Source organism: Leptonotus elevatus, chromosome 5 (genome assembly GCF_054856555.1).
Source record: "Leptonotus elevatus isolate MCC_2025b chromosome 5, RoL_Lele_1.0, whole genome shotgun sequence".
NCBI classification, from domain to species: domain Eukaryota; kingdom Metazoa; phylum Chordata; class Actinopteri; order Syngnathiformes; family Syngnathidae; genus Leptonotus; species Leptonotus elevatus.
Window position 1 is genome coordinate 9,688,159 of NC_141243.1, and position 23,436 is coordinate 9,711,594.

Below are 23,436 nucleotides of genomic sequence, written 5' to 3' on the forward strand. Positions count from 1 at the left end.
TTAGTAGTTGCACACAAGCGATTAGGTAAAAGTAGAAAGTCAATTTTCCATAATGTGTTCCCTTTAAGGCTTAATAAACTGCTGTAAATCGTTAGAAAAGATGCAGTGACAAAATAAATGAGGGTGATTATCCTTAATTAATGATTTAGAGGAAAGGATAAGCGTATTTTTATTTTCTACACTGCAGGTACGTACTTGTTTTTGCAGATGTTGATCTTCTGCCAGTGTCGATGCACCCTCTGACCTCTGACCTCTGTCTGACTTCTGTTTCTTTTGTTTAGTTAATGTGTATGATTACTCTTATTAGGGGTGTGAATTGCCTAGTACCTGGCGATTCGATTCGTATCACGATTCATAGGTCACGATTGGATTCGATACCGATTAAATCCCGATACAAATCTATAAATGGATTATTGCGATTGAACACAATCACCACTATTCCATAAAAACTCACATTTACATGACTTGACCCAAACGGACTCTAATCTCTAAACTAATCCTTGAGAGGGGTCACAAACTATGAATGAGAAACATCAACTTCTCCAACAAAGCGGGCATTTATGTCAACAAAACCATCTGTCACTTCCATTGTGACTCGACTGGTCCTCAAAATCAGACGCAACGGCGCACAAACGCCTCGACTGGCTGTTGAATCAAATCCATCAGGGAGGAAGAAGATGACGTGCAAAAACACAAGCAGCCGACACGTCTGAATGACAACCACAACTGCTGCCTACATTCTGCCACTTTATTTGCACTTAGATCTTGACTCGCCGACATTGTTTGAAATGTCGGGGTGGCACAGGAGTGGCTTTTTAAAAAATGTATGCGACAGCTTTCACACGCTGAGAATATTCACTGTTATTATAAACAGCGTGATGTTGATAAGGGGTGCCTAAGTGTAATGTGGATGAAGAGAACACATGAATATGGATGAAGCTGTATTTTGCATGTCAGTATCCATCTCCATTCATCCATTTTCTATAGTACTTGTCCTCATAAAGATGGAGGGTGAGCTGGAGCCTATCATAGACTACACGCTAGAGTGTTTTTTTGCCAATCTCAGGAAACATATAGACTGACAACTAGGGGTGTGCCAAAAAATTGATTCTCATTTAGCATGATTCAGAATCGATTTTGAATGTCCCAAATTCGATTTTATTGAAATTATTTTATACTGTCTTGCCTTTGTCTGTGTGTGCCTTTGTTTGGAGCGCTGTTCATGTTGTACCCGGTTTGGCCACTGAGGGGCAGTGTGGTTCCATGCGGTTTAATACACTGTTAAGTTGTAGCCACATTAGAGAGTAGAAGGAAAAAGTCACGATCAAGTTATTCCAATAAAAGTTTGGGTTTTTTTCAACATGGCGCCATTCTTTTGAGTAGCGCGCTAATTAGCATTAGCGAGTCAGACTGGAGTAGATCATTACAATACCTTGCACATCTATAGATTGAAGCAAAAATCATTGTCAATCAAATCATTTTGAATCAAAAATCGTTCTTAATCGAAAATCGATTCTGAATCAAATCTTGAGACATTCAAAGATTCCCACCCCCACTGACAACCATTCACAAAAAGTTTGAACTGCCTGCATTGAAGTCAGGCGAGAATACAGCTGTTCTTTTCTCAGGTCCAAAAAATTCAGTTGTTATGACGGATCTTACCTTCTTAGGGGCAAAGATATTGCGCTTTAGTCGGTCCACCAGCTCGGGGCCAGAGGTGGACCACGTTTGAGAGAACACTTCGGCCTTGTCGGGGTTCATGCTGATGTCCTGAAGCTGCTGCTGCAGAGAGGAGGGCTTCACATTATGGTACACCGCCTAAACGGGAGCCAAAGATGGGTGAGGACTGGAGTCACACAGACAGTGCAATAGTGAACCCAAGTGGACAAGTGTGAACATTACATGTGCCACCAAACCATTTGACTTTTCACTTGTAAATAATTATAACAAGCATTGACACTCACATTCAAACCTTAAAAACCCTTACCCAGGTGGTCTAGGTGGGCCCAACACATTCATTAAATGTCGTTTCAAAAACTGAACAATTTAAATTTCTATCTAATTATGTCGTTACTGTACGCTTTTTAAAACACTGAAATATTCTGGAGTGTTGTCTTTTCTTTATTAAAATCCAAATACACATTGCACCAGTTTATTATCACTAATGTGGAGAAACAAAGGTCACATGACCGCTCCTCCTCACCTGCTCAAGAACGAAAGCGGACGTTTCCAGGACTAAGTTGAGAGCCTGTTTGTCCAGCGAAAGAGCCGTTTGAAGTTTTTGCTCCTCCTCTTCGCTAAATGTTCGTTCTCCCTGCAAAGAAAAGCCCAAGACATCAACATCAATGGTCATGGTCACTCAACCGGTTAAGATAGACCACAATGCATCGCGAGCAGGAAAACTAAATAGAGCAAGCGAGTGACAGCACGAGCAAGAGCAACATACTACGGTAATAATTCATTCGTTGTCATTGAACATATGCACAGCAAAGGAAATCATTTGACATTATTGCAGCTGTTGTAACAGTTGGTCCTCTGGAAAAAAACATCCACATATATGCAGTGGAAACAGTGCAATGTAGAAACACTACAAAGAATAAACAGTTGCGAAGAAATTAACACAATTTCATGTAAATAACATAGGCCAATGCTTCTGATAGATTAAGCCAAAAAGAAAAGAGGACCACTGCTTCAATCATTTCCTGTATTAATATCAAAGGTAGTATCAAATGGCCATACCTTTAGATGAAGCTTATGGATGATGCGAGAAATCAATCTGGAGAACTTTATCACGTCTATGGCATTGATGAGAGTCACTGCTTCCTTGATACTGTTAAAAAAAAAAAAGGGAAGTAACAAGCATAAATGTTATCAGGATTGATTTGTTTGTTTCAACACAAACATATATTAATATTCATGGTATGTGCGGTGCTGGGATCTTTTGTAGTCAAATGCAGTGCGAGGTAGACATACCGAACATTTGAGCATTTTACTGTCTTCTGATCAAAGTCAGTAGAGGCACAATTATTGGATGTGTGGAAAAGATAAAGATTAATTTAGGGGGAAAAGCACCTTGTTTGTGTTTAAAACTGCATGACGAGGATCTTGTTCAGACGTTGCCAATACTAAAAACTGAGCAATACACTCAATTACAGCAATAACGTTGTCCATGTTTAGTTTTGATTCTAATTTGTCATACAGCTCTTGCATTGTATCGCATTGTGTAACTGCACCAAATAACAACCAGTTTTAACAAATGCAGCAGGTTAATTTAATTAGCAAAATGTTAGAACGATACATTTAGGTGTCCTGTACAACGTTTACTGTATGGATAATGTTATTTTCAAAAGGCAAATAGATAAACAACACTACGTCATGTTAAGTTAATTCTGCACTGATCAACACATTTTGGGACAGCGTTTGGCTACAGGTAGCTAATAGGCTAGCTACGACTGAGGTTGCGTAGCAATTCAAATTATGAAAAACAACAACGAACCTTTGTGTTTCTTTAATAATTGAAGCCATTGCATATACAGTAAGTTCAAGGATCAGAACCAAAGTTTCAAAGCAGTCGCAGCATCCTCAATTTGTAGTCACTTCGAGCTTCCTGGTGTAACAAGACGTTCCTCGCGACTGTCAACACTGCGCAAGGATGCTTCAGGACCCCGAAGCGCCGTACGCCCAATAAATGCAATATAAGCTAGAATTGTAATGAAAATTAACCTGTATAATAATTTTGACTACGTAAAAATAATAATAAACAAAAGGATGTAGAATAACTGCTTAATTTATTCAAAATTATGTATTGCGTAAAATTGCGCAATAGGACTTTTAAAAATAGTTGCAATAACTACGGAAAGCGCAAAAGAACAAACATTGTGGAAAGCGTTACTCCATTGATATGTATAATATATGATTTCCTTAACTGAAACTTCACCTAACGTTGATTTTAAACTACTTATCTTGATTTAATGTGCAACGTGTTTATTTACATAAATCTCATGTATTTGTTTGGTACTTTATTTGGATGTTTTTTAAAGTTATTTTCATAAACCTGATTTTGTTTCACTGTTACTTGCACGAAAAAAAAATGCACTGTTGTTGCAGCTTCTTTTTTTCAAACTAAAAATAATAAACCGGATTACTTTTAGTAGACAGAGAGATATTAGTACTGCTTTATAACTTGGAATTTTGTGTAATTCAACCCGTCTTCTTCCTGTAGTGAAATAAATGCTGCATGAAGTTGGTTGTATTTGTCTGAATGATCAATAATAACAATAGACATTTGGCAAGAAATCATTCACTTAGCCCATGGAGCTGTGTACTGGTCCTGATGTCTGTTGACATAGAATCAAATCATTTTAGCATGTCTGTCATTCACACCATACACACATTATTAAAACTTGTCTTAAGCAAAAGGGTAAGGAGGGAAAAAACAAAGAAAAAAAAAGACTGTCAGTTTGAACTTTTTATTATACAGTAAAAGAAGAGGTGGGCAAAATTCATGCGGAGAATAAAATTAAAAGAAAACCAATCATTTCAACAGATACAAAATATAAATCCAGGATATATGATCATAAATCTGTAAAACAGCATATCAGCAATATCATATTCTTCATTGTTTTATTTGGTTTCACACGCACTGCAAAGTATGACTTTTCCAACACTGTATTGATCCAGACTGTTCCCATTCGATTATGTTTTTCTGGAATGAGAAACTTGCACTTAAATCAAACTTCATTTCTTTTCAGAAAGTAAACACTCGAGTTGGTGAAATGACTTCCGTTGGACTGAGATGGCTTTAGCAGCTGAACGTCACGAGGGGATTAGGAATGTACCGTGGACAAATAAATACTTTATTCTGATTTCGCAACAGAACACAAAATGCATAAAAGCGTCTTTTTTTTCTAAGAAAAACAAAGCAGATCAAGCTTTAAAAAAAAAAAAAAAAACTAATAATCACACAGTACTTCCATGATTGGATAAAACGAGTTAGTAAGAGGTTTTGGTAAACAGATTGCATCACGTTAAAACATTGGGCGACATCTCCAGGCAGCGGATCGTCTGCGTACTGCTATTTGAAGGACGGCAAATTTGGCACTTTGATGCTGATGTCGCCAATGTTGATGTTTCTGGGCATTTCCGGCAGGTTCATGTTCTTTACAGCTGATACGGCACGAGCCGGTGCTCCTGCAATACCAGCCTGTGCACACACACACACACACACACACACACACACAAACACACAATATTAAGACTACACGGCACATCATCAAACAATCACATTCAACGGTGGACACGAGGGACAAACATAACCACGGCACGTTACTCAACGAGACTGTTGACACGATGCCAAAGCACCGACGACTACCATGACACACGTGTGCGTTATGGACATTCAGATGCCGTCATAGCGTCAGATGCACATGCAGTATGCGGTGCTACGTTGGTTATGTCACAACCAGAGCCAATTCTGAATCCACTGTGAGGTCATTCACTTTTTTTTGGATGAGCTGGAGTGGGGGCGTTTGGGCAAGCACTGCTCAGAGTGAACCCACCGGACTCTCGAGGGGCCCAAAGAGAGAATTGGGATATGGATTTTTGGAAATGAAGACTGAAAAGAGTACAGTAAGTTTTGAATGAAAAGGAGAGGGGAAACATAAGACAGTGCTACATTGGATGTTATACAGCGCTTATTTGTCCGGCTAACTGCTATATATATATATATATATATATATATATATTATTTTATTTTTTTGTGGATGTAGGAACAAAAGATTGCGGTATTTACATACTGATGACATGGGTAGGGGCGTTGAAAAGCTAGCACTCAACTAGACTGGAAGATCTGCTTTGCGGACAGAGGAGGCAAGTGACTTTAACACAGTGAGTCTCAATTGGAACAATTTAGAGCAGTGTTTCCCAAGTTTTGCGCCAAGGCACTTGTTTTGCATGAGGAACAATCTCACGGAACACCGCCATCGTCGAAAAGAGTAGATTTCTTCCATTTATTTTCAGAATGATAAGACTGAACAAAAAAGCTATTGTTCTGTTATATGAATAGCAACAGGCTGATACGCAGGTCAATTGTACCTTTTTGCATGTAGTGTATTGGTTCTTAACTCGTTTACTGCCATTGACGGCTATAGACGTCAAAAATTCATTTGAACTATTTCTATTAGTTTAACATTTTTTTCCCACTTTTGTTAACAAGAGTATGAAAACCTAGGGAAAAAAATATTGTACATTCAGACCAGGTATAAAATTTGTGATTAATCGTGAGTTAACTATTGAAGTCATGTGATTAATTACAATTAAAAAATGTAATCGCCTGACACCCTAATATTTTATAATCTTTTCTTCTTCTTTTTTTTCTTTTTTTTTTTTAAATAATATTTTTTCAAAAAAAGAAAAGATTATTAAAAATTAGGTCGTCAGGCAATTAAAAGTTTATAATCTTTTTTTTTTTTTTTTAAATAATCTTTTTTCAAAAAAAGAAAAGATTATTAAAAATTAGGTCGTCAGGCGATTAAAAGTTTTAATTGTTATTAAAAGTTGCTCAGGGCTCATTTAACAACCAATCACGGCTCACCTGTTTTCTGAAGCTGAGCCGTGATTGGTCGCTAAATAAGCAACAGCGATCTCATTTTCAGTCGACAGCATATGGAAAAATGGCCGTCCCCTAAGATGGATAAAAACGAATACATTTTGCTGCTTACTTCATATTCCACAAACACAATAAAAATCAGAACACCGTGTTCGCACTAGTGGGGCCCCATAGAACATATTATTGCTGTCGTAGACAGATGGTATATTTGATATTTGCACTTTGCAGTAAAAAAAATTCCGCGGCAGACCTGACAGCCTCTCATGATACACCAATGTCCTCCAGTGGTTCAGAATCACTAATTCAGAGGTTTTTTTTATGCAACAATGACTTCATCATTATCCAAATTTGAGAATCACTGTGTTTAGAGAACCCCACCCAATCCACCCACGCATGTGAATCTTTTACGCAAGACAGACCCAAAAGTGACCAGTCACAAGTGAACAAAGCTGTACATTCATTGCTCGGGATGTGACATGTCTGGAATGTACATTCCTCCACTAGGCTGACTTTCCGTTAGAGCCCTGATCATGCATGAGCAAATCATTCAGGGCAGGGCATGAAGTTGTAGAATAACACAATAATGATTATTACCCGTTAGAAGCTGGCTGTGAACTGGCTAACCCGTTAGCAGCTAGCTGTGAACTGGCTAACCCGTTAGCAGCTGGCTGTGAACTGGCTAACCCGTTAGCAGCTGGCTGTGAGCTGGCTAACCCGTTAGCAGCTGGCTGTTAGCTGGCTAATCCATTAGCCCGTTAGCAGTTGGGTGTCAACTGGCTAAGCCATTAGCTAGTTAGCACTAGCAGCTGGATGTCAACTATATATGAATTGTTTGTACATCAGTTACGGCCGAAGCCGTTTGCGTATGAATTATCCGTCTTTTTTTAAATTGTTTTTGTAAGTTCACAGTTGGCTGTGTCTATATTTTACCACTGTATGGGCATTACAATACATGTTAACTAGCAGTGGTAGGCTATATTAACTCTTTCACTGCCATTGATGTCAAAAATTCATTTGAACTATTTCTATTAGTTTAAAAATGTTTTCCACTTTTGTTAACAAGAGCATGAAAACCTATAATGTTTTTATTGTACATTTAGAACAGATAAAAAATGTGTGGTTAATCGTGAGTTAACTAGTGAAGTCATGCAATTAATTATGATTAAAAAATTTAATCGACTAATTTTTTAGAATATTTTCTTTCTTTTTTAAATCGCGTTAGGCGATTCAAAATTTTTTATTGTAATTGATTGCATGACTTCAATAGTTAACTCACGATTAATCACAAATTTTATATCTGTTCTAAATGTACAAAAAAAAAATTCTAGGTTTTCATACTAATGGAAAAAATGTTAAAACTAATAGAAATAGTTCAAATAAATTTTTGACGTCTACAGCTGTCAATGGCATTGAATGAGTTAAATTATCTAGCGTTAGTACCTTGTGTTGGCAATTATAGACATTTTAGTTAGTTCTGCATCGCACTCAAGTGTGAAATTAAGCATTAGTCAATGTGGAAAAAATGATGACCGTCGAAGCGGAGATTCCATTTCAATTCAGCCCTCAACAAAGACATTTTTGGGTCTATCACGAAAGATTCGTGGTGTATGTTAGTGAAGTTATTGACATTTTTTTTTATGGAGAGACTCAAGGAGGAAGAGGAGGAGGAGGAGGCGGGTAGGGGAGAGTAAACTTCAGTTAGGATTACAGTACTTGGTTGTAGATTTTAGCAGTACCTGCGTCTACCTGTCCTGCCTGGTAGACTGAAAGATAAACGTCTGTAAAGAGAGAGAGAAGAATGGAAAGAACTAGACAGGGTCAGGGGGGAAAGAGGAATGAGGAATGTTAAAGCAGGTTAAAGTAATTACAGTTTATCTGCACAGGAGAGGAGGGGTGGGGGTGAGAGGATCTATCGTAGACCACCAGGTATTATCCAAAACAGCCTGCTGAAACACACCCCAGTTATGGAGGTCTTAAGAAGCTATTAGTCTATATCAGGCTCATGGAACAGCTCATTCCTTACTCTCCTGATAGCTGCCTAGAAACGGACGCTGCCGTTTGAAATTAGCGTGCGAGTGAGAGACACAGTGTGGTCTAGGGTAGGTCCCAGATGTGAGAGACGAGAGCAGCTCTGATGAAACTCTGCTTACAGAACAGCAATCAAGAAAAAAGGAAAATAACAAAATAATCTGTCGAGTTAAAAAAAAAACACAAAGTGCAGCTCGGATTAAAAGAATGTCAATTCTATTATCACGAGTGATTTGGAGCACACAGCAGATGTCAGCCAATTAGAGAAGCCGGCAACTCGGCACTTGATGTTATTATGTCCTGTCCGCATTTCACAGTGCGAGAGGAAACAAGGAAATGACTTCAAGAAATTGTCTCTGGCTGTTGGTCTGACCGTAATTCTCATTCGCAATTGATATTTATGGAGGACGGTCACACCGAAAATAAATAAAGAAACTGTAGAATTTAAAGTCTTACAGGGATCAAATGAAAATATTTTCATGATAAAAAGTTACCATTTTTGGGTTACCTTGACTTTTTCTCTCAAAAAATGCAATTTGATGGTCAAAAATATATTACCTTTTCTCAAAAAATATGCATATTCTTTTTTAATTTCTCTTAAAAGTATACAAATGTATTCTCATATTTCAACTTGAATATTGAAAATATACAATTTATCCAAAAACATAGCTTAAACCACATTACCAAAACCTTTTTCTAAAAAAATATAATCTCGTAAATATTAAACTTTTTTATAATATTATGACTTTAATAATTTCAATATTATGTTTTTATCAAAAATGTTTATTAATATCAATTTTGAAAATATGTGAATTTTTATCTCTGAAAAAGTTTTTTTCCTCAAAAATATAAAACGTTCTGTTTCTTCTTGTATTTCAACTTTCATATGGAAAAGATACAACTTTACTCTAATATTTGGAATATAATTTAAAAAAAGCTTTTCCTAAAAACACACCATTTAAATAAATAAGAAAATAATAATATCATGACTCAAATCTATGATATCAAATGTATAAATATGGAACTTTTTGTCCTAAAAATATAAAAACTTGCTTGGTTCTGTAGCTGTGTGTCATTTATTTTTGTTTTCAGTGCGAGAGTAATACTCCGTCGTAGAGATTAGCAGAGGCAGCAATAAAAGCAAAGCATCAGATATCTACATAACACATTAAGAAAAATAAACATTAACTGCATCATGGACGCCATGTTTCATTGTCCATCCACCCATCTGCTATATCACCTGTGCATGAATGATATCTGGCAAAAGGGCTGGTCTCAATATTGTACAGAATCCACACGGAGAATATTTTGCTATTTCATTTGTGTGCACTCTTAAAAAAAAAAAAATAAGTGGATGATTTAGAGACTCAATGATCATCTGGAAAGATGGAACAGTTACGTCCGTATGAATGGCAGAGTGTTGATTAGTGTTCAAAGCAGTGCGGTAGCGAGAAAAAACAACGAGAAAGAGAGAGAGCGCAAACACCCAGGATCATGTCGGGAGCATCACAAGGTCACTGGAGAGTCGCATGCAGGGTGCAGCATACGCGCATGCCTGCATACTCTGTACCATCCCTCGTAGAAGAGCGAGACGGGCGGGCGGACGGACGGATGGACGGACGGACGGGCGGGCGCTTACCTCAGACTTCTCCATCTTGTTCTGGGCGTCCACCTGGGTGATGATCTCGTTCATGTTGGTCTCTAGCACCATCCCGCCCATCACCATCTCTGCCAGAATGTTGTGAACCTGAATGGGAGACAGTCCGATAAAGCATTTGTCCATGCCATGCCTCAATAAACAGCCTCATTTTATACAAAATGAAACTGTACAAGGTCCTCAAATAGAGTTCCCCAATTAATAATCAGGTGCAGATTAAATAAACAAACAAAAGCAAATGAACCAAATGTAAATGTGCATTTCTCTCCGCAAAACCGGTATCGAGTACTTATGGAGGCTGCCTGTACTGGCCACTGATAATTCAATAAAAATAAATGACTAAGTCCTCGCCTGTAGTTAATTAATTTGAACTATTTCTATTAGTTTAACATGTTTTCCCACTTTTGTTAACAAGAGTATAAAAACCTAGGGGGAAAAATATTGTACATTCAGACCAGGTATAAAATTTGTGATTAATCGTGAGTTAACTATTGAAGTCATGGGATTAATTACGATAAAAAAATGGAATCGCCTGGCGCCCCTAATTTTTAATAATCTTTTCTTTAAAAAAAAAAGAAAAGACTATTAAAAATTAGGCACATCAGGTGATTAAAATTTGTAATTAATCCCATGACTTCACTAGTTAACTCACGATTAATCACAAATTTTATATCTGTTCTAAATGTACAAATAACAAATCTAGGTTTTCATACTCTTGTTAACAAAAAAGGAAAAAAAATGTTAAACTAATAGTAGTTAAAATGATTTTTTTTAAGTCTATAGCTAGCTAATTTATTATTACGTCACTGTGTAGGAGAAGTAATGCGATAGTTCCTAAATTGTTGCGCAACCCATTTTTGACATTTCCTACCTTGTCTACATGGAAAATGAGGTCGAGCTCGCAGACATTCTCAAAGCATTTGTCCAACGTTTCCACAAATACCTAAAAGGGAAAAGGAAAAGCAACTTTTAACAATACAACATGACAAACATAGCAAATATACAGATTTTTTATTTTTTTCTACCTGTATTAAGTCTAAAATTCCTAGTTCACTCTCTGAGGAATCCACGCAGAACACAAAGTACAACGTGGCGTAGTGTCTGTAGATCAGCTTGTAGTCGGATCCGCCGATCAACCTGACACATGGTAAACATGGCCGACTATCAGTTCACACCAAATAACCAGTTTGCCAACGGCATGCTACTTACATTCCACCTTCCAGAAAATTGCAGACGTTCTCATCTCTTTTGGACACCAAGTGGAAGGTTTCCCTGATAATGTGTTGCTCTGTGTCTTCACTCTGCATGAGAGAAACAAAAAAGTGACTATCACATTACGTGTCTGCTCCTCACGGACGTGCTTTTTATTACTACAAGCACACCATTTTATTTGTCTTCCTTATGTCATTTAACACAAACTGAGCGACAAGGGCCGAGTCCTACATTGCCGTTTGCGTTTGTCATATTAAATCAAACACGCTCGCCCCGGGGGCCACGCAGGCCAGGATTTCAGCTTGCTGTAGACTCTGCGCCGCAGATGAAAGCTCTGTTATCTTCACTTGAGGATTCCTAACAGAAGTATGTTGTACCGACCATTGCTAGGGATGAATGATTTTGAGAAAATCATTTTATTGCAATTTTTTTTCCCCCCTCAAAATGCGATTGAGATTTAATATGCAATTTTTTTCAACATCCTCTTCCCTTGGATTTTTCTGAGCCAGAATAATTAAGGTTGGTATGATTAAGAAAATACACATCAGGATGGTCTTCCAGCCGTGGAGCAACTTGGCCAGAGCAGCCATGCTTGTCTCGATATAGTGTGTGACGTTTCTTAGCAACGCTCCGCCTCTAGTTGCGCTGCATTATTGATAGGAACCAAGAATAAAAGAACACACAAATTAGACCTCATGTTAGGCCCATAGGCATGGAGACAGAAAAAAATAGAAATAAAAGGACAAAGTACAAATATTTCAGAAGTTGCGGGCTCCATTCATTGACTGCCCTCATGAATTTTGTCAGAAGCATCTCTATGCTTCACTTTTTCACCTACAGAAACATACAAAGTTATAAGCATAAATGGGGGGGGGGGCATATACTTATGCTATATCGGCTACATTGGTACAGCTTGGCTGTGGCCCACTGGAAGTCGCGATGGTGGCACCAGTGCAATTTTTGTTGCGGCAGAGACTCTCCACGCTTCACTTTTGAGCAAGTGATGATAGTTTAGACAGACAGACAGACAGACAGACAGGTATACTAAAAAATATCTACGAGTTTATTATCAAGCTTCGTACACCATGTCTGTTCCGTTCCTGCCTCCTCGGTGTCATTTAAAACAAAACAAAAAAGGAGGAGGGGGGGGGGGGGGAATGGAGGTTTGCATGGTGAAGGCACGAGTGCCTCACAAGGGCGTCATTCAGATCATGTGACACAAACAGTCAACTGAGCACAGTGAGCAGTAAGCAGTAAGCGCGCTCACACTCACACGCACGTCGGTTCAGCTTGCCCACGCTCAGTAATTAATATTTCGAACCGGTTGGCAAATTCATATACCCCCCGTAGCTCGGATGCCCTACGGCGAGAAATGCAGATGGGCAAGCATCCCATCGACAAGTACAGTATAATGTAAATAGATGTAAAGTCATTCTACTAAAAATGCAAACGCTTACTCACAAAATGTTCGTAGAATTTGATCAGCCTCGGCTTGCCGTGGTTATTGAATATTAAAATTGCTTTTATCATGATTGTTGCTGAGTTGGGGGGGGGAGGAGGCGGCGGGCGGGGCGGGTCGGGAGCAGAAAGGTATCAGTCCGTGTGTGACTCCCGTCAACCCGAACGCGACCGAGGGATTGACGGCCAAATCCCGTCTCGATTTAAGTTTAATGCGGGGATTGCTTGGACTCGACACGCCACTACTGCTCCATCGTCTCTTTACGGAAATGACTGTCCACGTCAAGGAACCGCTCCTCCCCCGCCCCTCCGCTGCCTGCCTACTACGGCGAATGAGAAGGGTTAAACATGTGCCAGACTTACATAAAATCGTATTGCTTTTAAAGGGGATCTTTAAATAACAAAACAAAAGAGGAATTCTTTTTTGTAACATTGTTAAACAAGCTTTAATTTAAAGGGATAACATACAAAGGACGATTAGACTGCGTCTTGACATGCGCAAGTCACTCGAGAAAGGAAAGGAAAAAATATATAGTACACACAGGCATATAAACACCGTATTGTGCTCTGAGACATACGTGTAAGTCATAGCCATGATGTGTGTGGCACACTTGAGCGCTCAGTGGAGAGGCCCCATTCACATTCAGTTTTAAAAAGTGATATACTCTACTTAATTTTTTTTATGTGATTCGATTACATTTTAACATGAGAACAATTTCAGAATGGCCAGTGGAACACACTCCTCGTTTCCATGTTCAAAATGGAATGGAAAGAAGTCTAACCTTAAAAACAACAACAACAAAACATATATTTTACTTAAATGTTTTATTAATGCAGTAAAAATAGATGGGCACAAAAAACAAAGTGGGTTACTTTAAATCTGATGATTATTCATGTTTACTCGTTTGGACAGTGGTTCGCAAACTAACTTTTTACACTAGTAACACCAGTTTTACAACAAGAATGAGGATTTTAAATAAAATAAAAATAGGGATTGGGGGATAAGTATATTTAAGCCATTGTAAAATTATGCACAGTTTAAATATTAAGCTCACACTTAAATAGTTAGTAATAGTTTTTTTTAAGTACTTAAATATGCATCAAATATTTTTTTGCATATGAAGAGTTACATTAAAAAAAAAAACCTAAATAAAGTCTAAAAACGAACAGTTTTTAAATATTACGTGCAAATGTACTGGACCTAAAAGTTTAATGAACTGTACTGATGCAGTGATTCAATCTCGTACCACTAGAGAGAGCCTGCATACCAGTGGTAATGTAAAGCTGAATGACGCAGTTAGCCACAAGGTGGAGTACAAAGAAAAAAAGAAAGGCCAAAGAAAATTAACCTCATTGTACCAATACTTTTGGAGGGGACCATGTGCAAGTTCCCATAAGAAGTGGTACTTACGCTCAGGGGTCTGTCAGAAAGAAACTGAAAACTGTTTTGCTTTCACTTTGAGAGGATGTGCCCAGCCCATCTCCCTAAACAAATGCAACAATAGCATAGGCAGTAAATTATAATACTACCTCTTTTATTTTTTTCAAAAGTTAACCATTTTCTTGAGAGTACCTCGTGACAGAAATGTTATAGAAATCAAAATATTGTAAACAAGCAAACAGAAATGTAAAAAAAACATCTCATTTAAAATTAATTTTAAAAAAATAATCTAAAAAAAACATTATAATTAGTGCAACATGCTAAAAAAATAAATGATCTAAAAACAAATACAAGCATAATCTGAACTGGCACTCTTTTTTTGCTGGTTTGATAGCCTAAATTTTATAACCCTTTTCATTCCCATGATTAACCGCTATATGCACAATTCTATTCACGTAATGACACAAAAATGTGTTTTTCCAATTATTCTTGGGAAAAATAAATTGCAGCTACACCCACTTCAGCAAATTGTTAAACAATCTCTAGTCTGGATGTTACGGTGTAAATCAAGTGATGTTGTCGGCCACAAGGTGGAGTAAAACAGTTGATGTCTGATGATGTGGCACCTCGGGTGTGAAAATGGAGGGGGACAAAAACAGCACATCTACCTTTTTTTAAATGGTTGATTACACTTGGCTCAAAGCTACGAATAGACAATCTTGCATTGATTTGGTGTTTTATGTTCCATAGTCAACCACTTGACAAACAAAGAAATGCAGATGCATGTTGTTAACCACAACTCCTGAGGACATCATGATAACATTTCAGAGAACATCAAGATATTGTTTTAGCTCTGCATGGCTGACCACTATAGGACTTCCATCTACGTTTGTTTGCTTTTTTTTTCTTCTACTCCATCACAACATCAGACTTACAGGCCTTATGAGGGGAAAATAGGATTCCTGTGACAAATGCTACTTACTAAATTTTCCCGTCGGAAAGAAACAGAAACAAGTTTTGCTTTCACATTTGGAGGATGTCAGGCAGAAAGGTTGTTTTCCGGTCGAATTATTGGCATTCCCCTATTAAATGCACTGTTTTATTTGAGAAATGATCCATAAATGGTGTTTCCTCGTGATTAAGCGTAGCAAAAATGCGCTTGTTTTGATTTTGTTTTGGACAGTGCACTGAATTGGGGTGCTGTGGGGGCCACCAACAGGCTGCAGGGCTATTGTTCAAAAAGGAGTTCAATGAGAGAGGGAGGCTGCGTTTGTGGCAACGTGGTAGAAAAACACTCGAAGAGGACCGGTCCAAATTTGTTTTGAATGCATCAGATGCATTTAATGTTTCGTTGAAGCGTGACCAATTTCAAACAACCCAAGTATGCAACGGTGGTGGGTCAGTCATGTTGAAAGTGAAAACATCCATTTACGTTCTTCGTCACCGCGCAGACCACCCACCCACCTCTGTGTAATTCATACTGGCGTCACGTTTGGGGGCGTGCCCCCCTCCACCCACGATGGTACGGTCCAGGTTATAAATACGGACGCTGTGGCGGTAAGTTAGTAGGTAAGCATCTTCGCTACTTGATAATTGCTAACAGGCGAACAAGCTGTGCTGCTGCACACATACACAAAGAAGAAAAATGCCTTCAAGTCTGCAGGAGCTGATCCAAAAGCTGCACGAAATCTTCAAGGATGATCGTGTCAATGTGGAGGAGGTGAAGGAACTCATGGAAGCATACCGGACCAACCCTCAGGACTGGAAGCAATTCGCCATATTTGACGCACATAGGTAAAACTCATCCTTTGATGTACTATTAGGAATCGTTAATGATGAAGTATTACTCATTTCAAGAGCAAGGATGCGCTTTGCACGCTTGCTGTGACGTCAGTACCTTTGTATTTGGTTTAAAATTTGAAGTTAGTCTCTTTTTTTTTTATTCTGCTTTTTTGTGTGTGCTAGTTTTAAGAAGTGTACAAACGGTTGCGAAATGAGTCACTAAAAGTTTGGAATTATATTTTAATGGTATCATTTTAAACTCCGAGATAGTTGACGTCACACACGTTTATCTACCCTATATTAACCACATTGACCTATAGTACATTGCAAGTGTTCCATTGCTAGTGTTGTGATGGCCAATGGAAGGGGGAGGAGGTAGTGAACGGTGTGCGGTTAACCAATCAACAGTAAGCGAACGACACACACCCGCTCCGTGTGTGTGCGTGTGTGTGCAGAGGTTTGTGCTCCGGTGGCGTGGAGATCACCAGGGAGCCACCGCAGCTGCCTTCAAAATATTTGGCGAATGACGGAATGTGAGGGGAGGGCAAGCGGTTTAGCCTGACCCCTCCCCTTCACAGTCTGTAAAGTACTAAGGGTGGCACCACTACAGCTTAACAGTGGAAATAAAACAGACTAAATGATTTTTAGGTATGGTGTTTTGTTTGTGCCAAAAATACTTTTGGGAATTATGGCCAAAGAATTCAGAATACTACATTTTGTTTCAGAGACTTCTTTTTACTTATGGTCTCGAAAGTATTTCATATTTTTTTTAAGTTGTACAGGTTACATACATGTCATTAATGGAAAGAAGTTATGAAATGATTTATCTTATCTTTTATAATACAAAAAACTGGCATTTCAACAGGGATGTGTAGAATTTTTATATCCACTGTGTGAATTGACATCACTTCCAATGAATTCAGGGCCGTAGATTGGAAATGTGCCGTTTCACTATCACTCATCATTGATTGCTTTTTTTATTTGCAGATATACAAGGAACTTGGTGGACGAAGGCAACGGAAAGTTCAACTTGATCATCTTGTGTTGGGGAGAAGGCCATGGCAGGTGAGAAAATGTTGATATGGATGCAGCGCCATACATTTTGTAAATCTTTAGTACCCAATGCTGTGACAAATCATCAGGTTTGCTGTTGGAAATTATCCAAAATTGCTTAATTGTTCCAAAAATAATGATTTATTTATTTATTTACTAAAAATAGCAGTTATCATCTATCTTTGCCAGCGATGTGTATTGCAGGCAGAACAATTAAATGCTGTTCAATGAAATGGTACACAATTAACGCCTGTGTGTCCACTTTTTTTATTTGGTGATGTGCCGTAAGATTTATTTTGTGCCGGCACCATATTTGTTTTTTGTAAAAAGGTAAGTCAAAATGGCTTCCACACAAGTAAAAAAAAATAAAATAAAATTATATAGTACTACTGATGTATCATTATTTGGTTTAAAAATAATTGAGATTTAATATGTGTGATGTTTTTTGTTTTTAACAAGCAATAAATTCATCTGCATTTCAATAAAAATAGACATGAATGTTTTGATCCTTTAGGTTAGGCTTATGCAAAAAAAAGGAAAATGAACAATAAATTCATTTGAAAGAAGTTTACCGTATTTATAAACTTCAATTAGAGGCATTAACTTACTAAACACTTTGACATGCAGTACAATACAATTATACTTGCTAGTTGCCCTTATTGTGAATTTAGGGAAATGTGGTCAAAGGCATCTTAATAATCCCTGGAAAATAGGACTTGTTAAAAATAATACCATATTTTAGATACACAAACATTAACAACATTGTTTGACCTTAAACACACGAACAGTTTTAAAAACATTGCCGCCTTGTTGGAGGTAATTTTTTTTTAGAGCATAGCACATGAAAATATTTGCTTCTTCTGTTGGTCCACACGTGGCTGCACATATGGTAAGTTTTTTGTTTTGTGATGTTATTGAATATACCGCGCCTACTAACACTGTTGCGCACGCCCGTGTGCTTTGACCACCTTGCAGTAGCATACATGACCACTCAGACTCCCACTGCTTCATGAAGATGCTTCAAGGTGAGCTGAAGGAGACGCTCTTTGACTGGCCTGAGGGCGAAGACAACCAGATGAAAGAGAGGTCACACTCTATCCTGAAGGAGAACTCTGTGGCCTACATAAATGGTAGGAAGAAAACCAGTTTTTTGGGGGGGCAGGTGTCTGCATTCTTACCAATGTAACTAACGTAATCGAGTGTAGAAAATGAATGAATGGATGGATGGGTGGCTGCTACAGAGGTGTGCGCGGAGTTCCACAAGGATCTACCCTGGAGCCATTTGTTATTTTGTTGACAATGCAGATTTTATTGGCCCACTGGTTTTAGTAACTTTAAAAAAAGTTTGTTGGTATAAAATAACGTTCATTTCATTATATTCTCTGAGAGTAGTATACGACCTGTGCAGGGTGTCACCTCTAAAAGTCGATGGATGAATGATTAAAATGTCAAAAGAAACACTGGTCGCTGAATAATATTTTCCCTTGCATTTGGTATGGCCCATGCCCCACAGAGGACTTTGAATGAACTGCGCTGATCGGAAAAGTTTTGTCACCGCTGAGCTACTCGTTGCTTCCAACACCGGGAGAAAGTGTCTGCCATTGCTCTGTGTTTGTGTGTGCGTCTCTTTCAGATTCCATCGGCCTCCACCGCGTGGAAAATGCAAGCCACACGGAGGGATCAATCAGTTTGCACCTGTACAGCCCCCCTTTCCAGACGTGTCAGGTGTTTGACCAGCGCACCAGTCACAAGAGTGTCGCTCAGATGACCTTCTGGAGCAAATATGGCGAGAGGACTCCACTTGTAAGCAACTTTGTGTCATTGTGCAAAAAAATGCTAATCCAGCTATAGTTTACAAATAGCAGTCATACCAGACAAGGAAACGGCTTTGGTCATTCAAGGTGGTGTTCTAAATGGACCCTACATGGGTCGTGTCCCAATTTTGAGGTATAATTTAGTTAATTAATCAAGACAAATATTAATGTTCAAAAAACTAAATAAATATACATATAAAAAGTATCGTTTTATAATCACCATTTGCAAATTCACATATTTAATTTGAATTATTTGTTTATTTATTTATTTATTTTTGGGGTGGTATGCATATCTTCCTTATCTTTGCAGAAAAAAAATCGGCAAAAAACCCACTTTTTCTTTTTTAAGAAAATAAACAGTATAATTCATTACCCAAATGTGTATTTAAAAATGTTTTTAATGCATTTAAATAACTATATTTCATGGTAAAAAATTTTTTAGGACAACATATGTTATTTTTGTCAATGTTCATGGTTTCAGTTGTATTTATTAAATATGCAATCAGATCACTGTTCAGGACAGTTCGCTTAATTATAAACCAAAAAAATAGGTCATTTGATCATGCATTGATACATTTCATTTCCTGGAGACGCAAAAGGTAGCGATTCGGTGGAATGGCTAACGAGCTGTTAAAGTATACCTTGAGCACAACAACGTGGAGTTTTAGTACTTAAGTTTGTGACACTAAATAGACAAGAAGATAAGATAGCAGCAGTACAAGGGAGTTACTACATAATAAACTAGGCCACGTTTTTCTTAAGGTAAAGTTTTGTAAAAATATATTAAAGAAAAAATAATAACTAGAAAAATTTCCGCGGAAATTTTGAATGGGCCTGCTGACTCACGTGGAAACACGCAATAAAAATAAAATTTAAACCATTGAAATCGCTCAAGAAATGTGGAAGTTAACCATAATCAACAGTATCTTACTGCCCCTTTAAGAAACATGCACATTCACGCACACACATTTGATTTTAACTAACATTTCAATGAGCTGAACAGTTTAAAATTCAAACCATTGAAATCGCTCAAGAAATGTGGAAGTTAACCATAATCAACATCAAATAAAAGTATCTTACTGTCCCTTTAAGAAACAGCACATTCACGCACACACATTTGATTTTAACTAACATTGAAATGAGCTGAACAGTTTAAAATTCAAACCATTGAAATTGGTCAATAAATGTGGAAATTAACCATAATCAACATCAAATAAAAGTATCTTACTGTCCCTTTAAGAACGCATACACATTTGATTAACTTGAGTAACTTGTTGGGAGACGTCACGCACCAACATTCCATAGATTTTGTATGGGATAAGCACACCTCAAACAAAAGCCTCTCACGACTTAACGGTTGAAGATGCAGATTCCAGAAATGGCTTGTTTAATGGCAAGGGTTTGGGGAACGCGAGCATGTTCTCAGTTTTTTAATCGGATGAAAAATGACCAAATGAGAGCAGGTTGAAAACCTATGATTTATCGAAAATGAAGAAACAAAGGCGGATAACTAACATTGAAATGAGCTGAACAGTTTAAAATTCAAACCATTGAAATCGGTCAATAAATGTGGAAGTTAACCATAATCAACATCAAATAAAAGTATCTTACTGTCCCTTTAAGAAACATGCACATTCACGCACACACATTTGATTTTAACTAACATTGAAATGAGCTGAACAGTTTAAAATTCAAACCATTGAAATCGGTCAAGAAATGTGGAAGTTCACCATAATCAACATCAAATAAAACATGCACATTCACGCACACACATTTGATTTTAAGTTGTTAGGAGACGTCACGCACCAACATTCCATTGATTTGTATAGGATTACGCTCACCTCAAACAAAAGCCTCTCACGACTTAACGATTGAAGATGCAGATTCCAGAAATGGCTCGTTAGAACGGCAAGGGTTTGGGGAACGCGAGCATGTTCTCAGTTTTTTAATCGGATGAAAAATGACCAAATGAGAGCAGGTTGAAAACTTATGATTGATCGAAAATGAAGAGGGGAAAACGGCGAAAATAACATTGAAAAGAGATCAAAATTGTGCGACTTCTCCTCGCTTAAAGTGAAAATAAAGGTACTAAATGACACCTTAGCCAAATAAAACTTAGTTTTTCAGAAAGCAGAGGCTTGTGGCTACAAAATGTACGAATTTTGATGTCTAGTGAGCAAAGATTGTGGCCATGGTGACGAGTTGAAGTGAAACTTGAAAAAAAAATTTCCCTCTCTACACTCTGTTTCTTAATTGGTCCGCTCTAGCTCATGCAATACACACACATGGGATAAAGGATATTTCACTCACTGTCTTTGAACCCGCACAGGGGGGAGAGCTTTCATTCCTTAAAATTTTTTTTGACACTGAGCTAAAGATGACAAAAATTCCAACAAAATGAGCTAATTTTTACATCGGTCGGTTAACGTATGCGCGCGCAGCGTGTCTTGGAAAAAGGTGCTTGATGTGATGTGATCATTTTCGGTTTCCCATTCATTCCTATGGGACTTTTATTGGCAGTTTTTTGGGAATAGCGTCGCCATGGTAACTGGGAATTCTTATAAAAATAATAGCGCAGCGAGTCAGATCAAGCCGCATCGTTTGATACCTCATTTGTCCCGGTGCGATCTACGGTTCGGGCCGCATTTTTGCGGAAAAATCCGTGAAATAAAAAAAATAAACCCTTGTAGGATAGTAATATGTGCCTGCAGGATAGTAATATGTGCCTGCTTGCTCCGCTTAGCAGGCCCATAATTATACATCATTTCAAATGAAAATATATTGGGGGGTTTCAATAAATGTAATCGTTATTTGATTATTATGGAGAAGCTTAACTGTTTCTCTTTTGTATTTTAGCAGACGACCGCATCAAAAGAGAACAACTAATTGGACTCTGGATCATCAAGATTTTTTATTTTTTATTTTTCTGAATACGCTTTTTGGCATTTTATAGAGAAACTGTGATTTTTATTTCCTATCCCGAGTTTCTTTGAAATGATAACGTCCTGATGGATGGCTAGCAAATTTCTCTCACCATGGAGCACTTTTCTGTCTGCAATATAATGTTCGGTGACGCCACATATAGTTGTCTTAATATCTGCTGAAAGGTGACTGGATTTTAGCCTTTTTTTTTGTACGGTGTGATGAAGGAGGGGGGGGGGGGTTCTGTTATATTTTTTTTGGGCAGGTGGGTAAAATGTAATGTTTGTTTAGCTAGGCCAGACCAATTGTTAAAACAAACAATTAAAGTGGTTATAATTGGCAAACGATACTGTGTGTTGCTTAATTCCGTACACACTCAGGATTCTACATTTTATATTTGTAGCTAGTAAATTCATATTGTGTAGTGTTGTCATATTTTTTTTAATTGATATAGCACTGATATTTGATGCAATAAATGATCAAATGGAACAATAAACATTTTGTTTTGTGGTTTCTTATTTGTTCGTTTGGATTTCCTACGCGAGGATTTTTTACAAACAAAAACATGACTAGCTGGTTAGCTATTAGTTATTATATGTTGACAATGCTGAGTCAATTGGCTCAGTAATTTTTTGTTTGTTTTTTCTCACAGCCTATCGAATATATACACATATACAGTATCTTTCATATTGCTAGTGTCGGGCCAAAACCTCGTAAGTCACAATTTGCCAAATTTCATATTATTTTCAAAAATCTATGGTATGCTATTAGTCAGTCCACACACGTGGGTGTGATTTTTCTTCTGAATTATTAACCAATCTTAAGTGTTGAAAATGGCTGGTTCTCTTTGATGCAATGTTAATGGTTGAAAAAACATTTCATTTTTGTGTCTCCTGAAAAGTGACAATTTTGGAAATGCAAGGTTTTTGCTTGACGCCAGCAATATGTGACAATTGACTAATGAAGTCAACTAACCCTAATGAGGACAAGCATTATAGAAAATGGGTGGTTGGCTGGACAAACAGAAGCATCACTAAGTATGTGTGAGTTAGTGGAAGCTCGACCTTTAGCTCCGACCAATAAGTGTGGGGTTTGCATGTTCTCCCCACGCTTGCACGGTTTGGGGTCACCCAGTCTTTACAAAAACATGCATGCCAAGTCCATTCAATTTGTTCATGGAGTTCAATGTGTGAATGAGTCTGTGAATACTCAATTGATAGTCATAAAATCAACAGTATTTGGGCAAATAAAAGATAAGCTGTATCTGTCTGGCACCTGTCCACAATGTGGAGAATTATTATTATACTATTTTGACTGATTAAAAGATGTCAGGCAGATTGGGAAGACAAGGAGTAAAAAGCTTGATGTGCTTTTTTTCGCATTAGCATGCATTTTTTGGTCTCAAACTGCTACATTGACATGTGTGGCAATAATTTTTTTATCTTTTTTTTCTCTCACACATTTTCTGGCCTTATTTAGGGAGTGTAACAACTTTGTAATTAATTGACTGTTTCAGCATGGT

At 37.7% G+C, this 23,436-nt stretch overlaps 3 protein-coding genes across 6 annotated transcripts in view; 1 reads left to right on the forward strand and 2 right to left on the reverse strand.

Moving 5' to 3' along the window:
* commd10 (COMM domain containing 10) overlaps positions 1-3,644 on the reverse strand; it is a 57,551-nt gene extending 53,907 nt beyond the window's left edge. For both annotated transcript variants that reach the window (XM_086075110.1, XM_086075109.1), the window contains exons 1-4: positions 3,497-3,644; positions 2,740-2,830; positions 2,204-2,314; positions 1,663-1,818 (exon numbers count right to left, since the gene is read on the reverse strand). In XM_086075110.1, the coding sequence (XP_085931236.1) occupies positions 1,663-1,818; positions 2,204-2,314; positions 2,740-2,830; positions 3,497-3,525 (387 nt within the window). In that variant the 5' untranslated portion in view covers positions 3,526-3,644. The remainder of the gene's footprint in view (positions 1-1,662; positions 1,819-2,203; positions 2,315-2,739; positions 2,831-3,496) is intronic.
* An 811-nt stretch (positions 3,645-4,455) lies between these two features.
* Positions 4,456-13,274, reverse strand: ap3s1 (adaptor related protein complex 3 subunit sigma 1). 2 transcript variants are annotated; one of them, XM_086076819.1, is made up of 7 exons: positions 12,966-13,274; positions 11,502-11,593; positions 11,318-11,429; positions 11,164-11,235; positions 10,275-10,382; positions 8,344-8,385; positions 5,056-5,203 (listed from the first exon to the last, which is right to left on the reverse strand). In XM_086076819.1, exons 1-6 carry the CDS (start codon positions 13,032-13,034, stop codon positions 8,350-8,352), a joined length of 489 nt encoding a protein of 162 aa, XP_085932945.1. In that variant the 5' UTR covers positions 13,035-13,274; the 3' UTR covers positions 5,056-5,203; positions 8,344-8,349. The 2 variants fall into 2 exon arrangements, with proteins under 2 accessions (XP_085932944.1, XP_085932945.1); XM_086076818.1 differs by lacking the exon at positions 8,344-8,385 and having other exon boundaries at positions 4,456-5,203.
* Positions 13,275-15,881: 2,607 nt separating this feature from the next.
* cdo1 (cysteine dioxygenase, type I) lies at positions 15,882-22,432 on the forward strand. 2 transcript variants are annotated; one of them, XM_086076956.1, is made up of 5 exons: positions 15,882-16,137; positions 17,113-17,190; positions 18,154-18,308; positions 18,812-18,981; positions 21,852-22,432. In XM_086076956.1, exons 1-5 carry the CDS (start codon positions 15,989-15,991, stop codon positions 21,876-21,878), a joined length of 579 nt encoding a protein of 192 aa, XP_085933082.1. In that variant the 5' UTR covers positions 15,882-15,988; the 3' UTR covers positions 21,879-22,432. The 2 variants fall into 2 exon arrangements, with proteins under 2 accessions (XP_085933082.1, XP_085933081.1); XM_086076955.1 differs by having other exon boundaries at positions 15,885-16,137; positions 21,849-22,432.
* The last annotated feature ends 1,004 nt before the right edge of the window (positions 22,433-23,436 follow it).

What these genes read in the sequence shown, in the direction of transcription:
- ap3s1 (XM_086076818.1), bottom strand. Translation starts at nt 13,034, where the DNA reads ATGATAAAAGCAATTTTAATATTCAATAACCACGGCAAGCCGAGGCTG. An exon ending in AATTTTCTGGAAGGTGGAAT is followed by an intron (nt 11,430 to 11,501) that starts GTAAGTAGCATG and finishes ACCATGTGTCAG; the next exon opens with GTTGATCGGCGGATCCGACT. An exon ending in TCATTTTCCATGTAGACAAG is followed by an intron (nt 10,383 to 11,163) that starts GTAGGAAATGTC and finishes TCTCCCATTCAG; the next exon opens with GTTCACAACATTCTGGCAGA.
- cdo1 (XM_086076955.1), top strand. Translation starts at nt 15,989, where the DNA reads ATGCCTTCAAGTCTGCAGGAGCTGATCCAAAAGCTGCACGAAATCTTC. An exon ending in GCCATATTTGACGCACATAG is followed by an intron (nt 16,138 to 17,112) that starts GTAAAACTCATC and finishes TTTTATTTGCAG; the next exon opens with ATATACAAGGAACTTGGTGG. An exon ending in CTCTGTGGCCTACATAAATG is followed by an intron (nt 18,309 to 18,811) that starts GTAGGAAGAAAA and finishes CGTCTCTTTCAG; the next exon opens with ATTCCATCGGCCTCCACCGC.